General features: G+C 54.0%; 3 protein-coding genes across 3 annotated transcripts in view; 2 read left to right on the top strand and 1 right to left on the bottom strand.

Moving 5' to 3' along the window:
• PHACADRAFT_169009 (uncharacterized protein) overlaps positions 1-255 on the top strand; it is a 2,528-nt gene extending 2,273 nt beyond the window's left edge. The window contains exon 4 of the mRNA XM_007390905.1: positions 1-255. Within this exon, the coding sequence (XP_007390967.1) occupies positions 1-46 (46 nt within the window). The 3' untranslated portion in view covers positions 47-255.
• Positions 256-990: 735 nt separating this feature from the next.
• PHACADRAFT_204731 (uncharacterized protein) lies at positions 991-3,712 on the bottom strand. The gene is made up of 7 exons (XM_007390906.1): positions 3,644-3,712; positions 3,353-3,593; positions 1,890-3,297; positions 1,795-1,832; positions 1,733-1,740; positions 1,412-1,681; positions 991-1,358 (listed from the first exon to the last, which is right to left on the bottom strand). The coding sequence occupies exons 1-7, from the start codon at positions 3,689-3,691 to the stop codon at positions 1,170-1,172; spliced, it is 2,202 nt and encodes a 733-aa protein (XP_007390968.1). The 5' UTR covers positions 3,692-3,712; the 3' UTR covers positions 991-1,169.
• A 2,456-nt stretch (positions 3,713-6,168) lies between these two features.
• On the top strand, positions 6,169-7,609 carry PHACADRAFT_248243 (uncharacterized protein). The gene has a single exon (XM_007390907.1). It carries the CDS (start codon positions 7,013-7,015, stop codon positions 7,505-7,507), a length of 495 nt encoding a protein of 164 aa, XP_007390969.1. The 5' UTR covers positions 6,169-7,012; the 3' UTR covers positions 7,508-7,609.
• Positions 7,610-8,255: the final 646 nt, after the last annotated feature.

The following is an 8,255-nucleotide window of genomic DNA, read 5'->3' on the forward strand; positions in this document are numbered from 1 at the left end:
CAACTCCTCCATCGTTTTTTCTCGGCAAGTTTGGAATGTGATGTGAGGCTATAGGTGGGGGGAGGAGAGAACAGGGTAATGGAGAAGTGGTGGCTTTTCTTTTTTTTCTTTTTATTCCTATACCTACATCGGACGCTCTATGACGGCACCGTTGTGTGCAAGGCGCACGGACTCTGATACACTACAAACACACCCGTTCTTTGTTACTGACTTTCGCGCTTCAGATACCTTCAATGCCATTCTGGATTAGCTGACTAGCTTTGGTAGTGTCACTGCATGAATGTGGTAATCCGTGGCGGACGCCACATTGTAAGGGCCAACCACATTCGCTCGCGGGCGGCGCCTGACCGCATCTCCTGAGGAGGAGGGCCGTCGCCCCTACGGTTCCCTTTGCCCCTCCACCTTCAGCGTGGCTCGAGCAGCCTAGCAGACTTTCAAGTGACCGCATCGACCGCTTTCTGAGTGAGGATGTGCCCGGCCGCCGCCTGTTCTCTGTCCAAAAACGCGTCTTGGGGCGGTTATTGCCTTTTGTTTTGGTTTGGTTTGGTTTTTGCCCCCCCTGTCTGCCTCCTGCGCGCTGTGTACCCGAAAGATGAAGTCCTGCTGCACAGTTTTATTTGTCAGTGTTGTGAGCACAAAATGCCGGACCCTCCAAGCCACATCGCGGTGCTCAAGGGCTGGATCGTCGATGCCAACACGAAGGACGAGCGCTGCATGGCTGGGACCGGGACCGTCAACGAGCTGCGCGCTCGACTGGCCGAGCACTACGGCGTCGACCTCGATGTGCCACCGCCCGTGCCGTCCTCGTCATCTGGCGCCGTCCCTGACCCCTCTCAGGATCCTGAGCTTGCGGTGGACGAGCAGCTTCGCAGGGAGCAGTGGGACCACCTGCTCGGGCTGCTCGAAGAGTGGAAGACCGAGGGAGACAGCTTTCGGCTGCTCTCATCTGACCCAACCAGTGCGTGGCCTCACTGTGTCTCTCGTCTTGTTGTTTGTGCTGAAGTGACTGCTTCGCGCTCGTCGCTACATCGTTAGAGCCGACTACACAGCGAATGTAATAATGCACGGGCTTTTCACCGTTCCTTCGCATAACGCAGCAGCTATGGTACATGTATCACTTACAATAACTCATCTGATACTCCGTCATAAATCCACGGATCCTCTGTGTCCTACGCGACTTTCCATTGCCACCACGCGCCGATCGGATCTTCAGCCTCGTGCTCCCAACCCGTCCAAAGGCCAAGGACGCCGCACCCAGAGCGCACTCCGATGGGCCCTCCAGTGCCCAGCGCTGCACCGATTTGAATACCTTCTGACGACCACTCCCATTCCGTTGGTGAGCCTTGCACAGAAGAGAGCTGAGGGTAGGCTTTAGTGATGCCAGTAAGTCCAGCAGGCGGGCACAACATACCATTGACCACCACACGCTGCCGTCGCTGCACACTCTGACCGAGCCCTTGATATGGCGAACGTCTTCCTGCGCGCCGCCGTTGTAAGCCCATTCAGCACCTCCCATCGTGCCTTCCATGTGAATAGTAGGGTATCGCCTTGAGTCGAAGTGAATGGTCGGGAAGTCTTTATACTCTGGGATTGTGGATGGAGAGAAGCCGGTTATGTGGAGCGCAAGTGGTACTGTAATTGTTGCTTCTTCGAGATCATCCATAGACTGAAACCCGCGCCACTGGGCGTGTCGTGATTAGTCTGGCTGTGAAGAGAATAAAAATGCGTTTACGTTGTTATCTGAGGATTTGTTAGCGTCAGGACACATCGGGTGAGAACAGAGTTAGAACATACATATTAGATCATGGTAGTCCAACCAACAGACGCATCGTCTACAGATGAGCAGGTCAGCCCGCTAACAATGTATCGTTTAAGGGAAGGGTCCTCACCGCCAAACCCCTTCCACACCTGCCCAATCCCATTCTGTTAGCGGCTCGCTCGGCGACCTGAGCAACGAAGCCGCTTGACCAGATGAGCCGGAAATGCCAGTACTATTGGAAATCTTGGTTGCCTGCCGCTGAGAGTTCGAGCCTTCTTCTTGCTTAGTTTTCCTCTTTGCTTGAGCACCAGTCCAGACGCAAGACCGCACATTTTCCCACCCTAGCAGTGTCTTGAGGATCTCTTCGACCTGCCCAGGCTCGAACCACTGTCCGGCGTCGGTCTGGAGCATATTGAGTTTTTCTTCCAGCTTCGCCTGAACAACGATGCGAATGGCGGCGAGGTGCTCCCAGTCCGCCTGCAAGTCCTCAGGTTGCGGGAGGGGTTTTGGCTCTGTATTGCGTTGGTGCGGAGGGACGTAATCCTGGTTCTCCTCGTCCTCCCCGTCTTCTTCAGAGTCTGACTGGGAAGCCTCGGAATCCGACGGCGTCTGCTCCGGAATGTGATGGTACTCTCCGTCTTCATCGTCCGATGATGACGCGCTCATCGCGTCCTGCCTCTCGCTCTTGTCTGAGTGAACTCGGAGGAAAGGACCCCACGCCCGCTTGCGGCTGAGATAATTCATATCGTAGACCTTTTTCTGGGACGCATGCCGGATGCTATTGAATAGCTCGGCCAGTGCGGTGTTCTGATCGGCGTTCGGGTATATGGCTTTACGATGGACGGTATCATTTTCATCTTCTTGGCGACCACGAGTCCAGTCGCGGCGTGGCGTCTGCAGGAACGCAGAGATACCGAAAGTGGAAACGAGCCGATTGAGAGCTCGGGCCTCGGGCGTAGACTGCCACGGCGAGCGGCGCTCGCTGGTGGCTGGCGTGGTGAGATACGATACAAAATCAGGGACGACATCGGATGAAAGAAGCCGCTTGATGTAGGCCAAGTTCTTACTAGGACGGACAATGGGTGGGAGATCTACAGAGCCGGCGTCCGACTTCCCGTCTGTGGCGGTGGTAGATGCCGCATCTAGCACTTCCGGCAGAACCGTCGTAAGGTAAGGAGGGAATGGCGGGGCGCGGACGGATGCTTCGCGCAGGGACAGTGCGATAAGGTTTGGGTTTTCCCATGGCTGCTTCTCAGAATCGCGAGTGGGCTTGCTGACGGGACAGGAAGTGTCAAGAATGGATAGTAAAGTTTGCAAAGCCACCGTGTAGTCCGCTCCCGAGGTCGCGACAGCATCGGAAGAGTGGCTAGCTCGCCGCTTCGCTCTAGAAGTGGCTGAGGCCACTTTCGTTGAACTTCGAGGGGAATACCGGCGAACTTCGATGCTTGTTTGTTTGCCAGCGGACCTACGGCGATACTCGATGAAAAGAGTTGCCTCGACCCGCGCCTGATAGTCTGAGGCCCAGTTGAAGCCAGGTTCTGTAGGAAACAAAATATAGAATAGATAGATTGATTGTGATATAGCATGACGTACCGACTTGAATGCTCCTCGGATCGTCGAAGGTCGCGAGGAGCATCCGACGCCATAGGAACTTGTCTTGAGGGGCGTATATGAGCTGCCTCAGTGTCCGGCATGTCTTGGCCAAAGCTGAAATGGTTTTTGGGTGCCCTAACTCGGCGAGCAACACGAGAATGTCTTCCAGAAGTTCAGGTGGGAGGGCAAGTAAGCCCACGTTTCCCGGATGAGATACCAGCTGTGGTTCCGCCGTGTCGCTCTGCCGCTTCTCAGCTCTGTCGACAGACTTTGCTGTCGAAAAGTACTCACTTCACTACCTGCTGGTGACCCACGTCTGATACGCCGCCGAGGGGCCATTGCGTAATGAGAGGATGGTCGAAGAGAAAGGAAAGTTAACCCATTCTCGGGCACAGTCGTTCCGGGGATGGCGCATCAGTCCCGTCTGATGCCGTCATGGATGTTTCGGAGCCGAGCCTTTACTACACCGTGGCGTACAGCATCACCACTAGTCTGTTTGGCTAGGGCTTGAAACAGCGGAAACCAAAGTGGGAGAAATTATGGAGGTTATCTACTTTGCTGCTCCACCAATGACAAGTACCAAGATCTAGTACCAAGACCTCATCATTTGTGGCACCATTCGACGACCACAAAGCCACGTACGAGCTCCATTAACGTGGCTCTGCATCTAGCTTGACTTTATGCGGCCGAGTTTAAGTTTACTGAGAGCTCTCCTACGCTCTCGTGAATGGAAAACTCACTCCCTTGCTGCATAAATCGTGCATTGACTAGGAAGAATAGGCCTACTAGGTCATCTGTGCCAGCGCACTTCGAGTTCTAAGTTCTCCCCGGGTCTCCCCTCCAACGATGAACTACGCGCAGCTAGCTGCTGCCGCAAGGCAGAGAGAGGGGTGAGTGGAGCCGCTAATGGTGAGCTCGCTCTCTAAGAGAAGTGAATTAATTCGGGAGGCTTACGGCGTGGAGTCACGCAGCTAATGGTGTCTGTGTATGTCACGGCACAGGACATGGCCGCTGAGGTATTCCATCATATTATTTACCAGCCTTCGTCGTCCTGCCGCACGATTTGGCCTCACGTCTCGACATAGGCAAGCAATACTCTCGGGAAGGCCGTTTACTGCAGCTTCATATGATGTAGAGCTAGATGTTGTCGAGCTTAAGGGATACGGCATGTGATGTTTCCGGACCCAGGCTGTCGGCCGTTTGTTGGGCTCTGCGCAAGCTACTGTGGCGTAAGCAAGGTGCAGTGGTACGGCACTCTCACGCGTAGCTATTAGCTGTAAAAAGCCAGCAGAGAGAAGCTGGATGTTACCGCCCTATGGATTATGAGTCGAGCTGAACAAGCTCGCTGTGGGAAGGCCTATACCCCCGTCAACAGTTCTTGTAGACCCAAAAAGCTCCGGCGGTGCGCTCTGATTAAGATACAGCGCACAGCATTCTAAGATAGAGGCACGCCATTGACAATATTGACATTCCTATATCGTCTCGACCTAAACATGGAGAGTTCTTCACCCCTATCCGTTGTAAGGTCCAGGAAGGTAGCGAGGTCTTTGGATCGTGTGTTAGCCTACCGGATGAATAAAGTGCACCTAATCAGGTCTATTTCTTGTGTCTGGGAGCGGGGCCTCCGAGACTTGTGCATTGCGTGTCATGGTGATGGTAGACGGGGACTAATGTGTGTTCAAACACCAGAGGAACGATCGCGAACCCGATGTTCCATTAATACAGAGCCCGGATGTGTGGTTCGGAGACTGTGACGTTTGGCGACTCGGCTTTCGACTGGGAATTTTGGAGCAGGGGTGCAATTCTCTCGTTTCATAGCAAGATCGATGCGTCTCAAAAACTAGCGAAAGGCGATTTTTGGGCTTGTGAGCAGAACGAGCCGAGTGTACTTTTAGGTTGCTCAATGAATTTGAGAGACGCGGGACCAGTCGGTCTCCAGGGTAATGCGCTTGATGCGCTTGATGCTGTCTACATAAGAGTACCCGGAGTAACCGGTGATCAGAGAGGAGGGCGGAAACAATACCCTCGGTGGTGCCTAATGTTTCATAGCTCCTTCAGACTTGTATCCATATTCTCCTCGACCCTGGCATTGCAACGAGGCCCGTCACAGAGCGTCCCAGCCGTCTCCTGGAGCCGACCCAGCTCGGATTCGAGTAGACGCACAGCATCCGGATTGGGCGAAACGGACGACTGCGTTTGAAGGTGGTTCGATTCTCCCAAACGGGTGCTGGTGCAAAACAATGAGACCATTATCCTCGGGTTTCGTCTGTCCGCTCGCACTCCGCTGTCTACAAAAGCACCAGGCGTCCCTTGTCGGGCTTTTGCGAGCCTAACAGCCTCTGCAAAAGCCTTGTCTAGCCTATCACTGCTGTTCCAAGGCGTAACCACCACCCCGCGGACCTGGACGACCACCTTCACGTCTGCTCTGCTCACTCTGAAAGTGGCTTCTAGCGAACAGGACCGCCGACGAGATCGACGAGCGAGCCGCTTAGCCTATACCGACGCTTGCCGCAGCTCCCGCTGACGGCTGACGATGAAACGTTGAGATCTGGTCTGGTCGACGATAATTCCGCTATCCGTCGTTCCACCGACACAAAACTCGCAAATACAAGGCCTGGAGGCCAAACTCTGTCTAACACCCAGCCACTATAATCGCACAACTCCCGTCTCAACGTTCGCCCATGAGCCTTCACGAAAGATCTCCACGGATTGTAATGACCACCACTTTTGTGCAACTCGTAACAGTGGCTTCAAGCTCAGTGTGGTTCGCAATGGTGCGTCGCAAGGAATAAAAGCATATATACGTTATTCACGCAGTGCTTTTCCAGAGTGTTGTTGCTCTATGTATAGCCGTCATTATGCCATTCACGAGACGCAAGCTTCCACCCATGGCCGCTCGCGCCCAAATCAAGACCCCCGTCTTCATTCGTGGAGGCCCACAGAGCCCTCTGCCTCCATCAGCACGAGCTACTGTGACGGTTCCGAAGGATGGAAACTACCACATTGCTCTCGATCACGACGCAGGCGTGCCGCGACGCAGCATTGGGCGTCGTTCTGTACCGACTGCCATTGCCGTCGTGCCTCCAGTTTTTGGGGCAATCACCATCGTCGCTCGTCCTGACCGCCCAGATCTGGCAGTGAAGCCCACTCTCGGCCCACCCATTATAGAGGAGTCGCAGGAGGAGCTCACAGAATCTGCCCTTTCTGATTTCGAGACCGAGGCACGAACCCCAGCAGTAAGCCCAGAAGCTGCGATATCATCTGCGGAGTCGTCGAAAAAGACGTCGCTTCCGCAACGAGTGACGAGCATCTTCCGTCGCAAGAACAAATTTCCGAGCAGTGCGGGCGAGAAATCTGCCAGGTCGAGGACGCGCAGTCTGTCTCCTGTCCGCAAGCTGCTCCCGGATATAAGATCGGACGGCGAGGAGTCAGCCACCGCGCGTAGACGCTTGCCTTACAACAGGATGTCGAGCGACAGCGTAGTATTGGAGAGCAAGTTTGTCAATCCCTTCAAGCGGAAGGCTAAGAGGAGTGGTCGCGGTATGTGCAGCTCAGCTATGGCCTACAGTTCTCTATTTGACCTAATACGCTCTAGCATATTTCCCCAACACTCCAGAACTTGCTTCCCCGCCACTACCTTCTCCACCTGAGACTCCGCCTATGGGCCACCAGCGACACCGCTCGTTTGTCTCCTACTTCAATAAGGCGATGCACCCGCTGCACGACACCTCAGCCGACTCTTCTCCGCGACGCTCGAGCATGTCCTCGTTCGCCACCCGCTCAGACGCGTCTTCGAGCAGCGCCTCGTCGTACTACTCTTATTCATTATTGTCCGCTTCCCCTTCCTCGCGTTCTCCGATTCTCTCTGAACGCAGCACCAACCGCACGCAACCCTACAGCGCACCATATTATGCCGCAATGCCCACTCCGCAACCGCGGCGCTCGTCGTCCGCACGCAAGGTCGTCGAGATCCGCCAGCCGATTAGCGAGGGTGAGGAGCCACTAGAGGAGAGGACGCAGAGCAGCCTCAGTGGCCTGGAGGCGGGCTCACTGGCGAGAGGCAGGGCTGTCGCAGGCGATTGTGTCTCGGACACTGAGGTTGCGCACAAGCGCCGCTACCGTTTCATTGACGATGGCAGGGATCAGGCCAGGTGACTCTTGTGCACGTCCGTGATGTACAGCATGCATGGACAGCTTTTTGATGAAGTTTTACGGACTTCAGGGCTTAGACGAATCATGGCAATGACAACGACAGCTAGCATGTCCACACACAAACGCATTACCTGTAGCATAGCACAAAGTAGAGAATTCACACCGCCAAGGCTTGCCTGGCGATTAATAACCTATATCGTCGGAGCGCTGAGTGATCGGTCTGAGGATTAATGACTATTTGTCGCGGAACTTCTGTCTCGGGAAGCACTGATGCTACCCCACTGTAACACTACGGGCATGAGCTGGTTTCAGATCACCTGAAATGTCCTGGTCAAGCCATCAAAACTGTTTCATTTTCGAAGACTTAACCGGGGCTTTCTGGTGTCCCAAAATGATAGATTTGCTACCACTTTCGTAGCCATTTGCGGTGCAGGAAAATGATAAATTTTGTGTAGCCTGAAATGAACCTGAAATGACTCAATATGGCTACATTTCAGTACAGCAAAGAGTTCATGTTTCAGGAGACTTTGTGGCGCATTTCAGGACATCTGAAAGAACATATGTAGAAATCATTTCCGCCTCATGTTTGCAATGAGGAAAGGTCCGGGCAAGGAAAACTTTTGATGGTCCTGAAATTGCCATTTACGGCAAATTTATAGTACATTTCTAGGACGTTTCTAACTTATCTCAGGTAAATCGAGTTTCAAGGCAGTTTACACAAGTCGAATGAGCGACGCGCGCACGCGGACTC

Source organism: Phanerochaete carnosa (assembly GCF_000300595.1).
Source record: "Phanerochaete carnosa HHB-10118-sp unplaced genomic scaffold PHACAscaffold_1, whole genome shotgun sequence".
Classification (NCBI taxonomy): domain Eukaryota; kingdom Fungi; phylum Basidiomycota; class Agaricomycetes; order Polyporales; family Phanerochaetaceae; genus Phanerochaete; species Phanerochaete carnosa.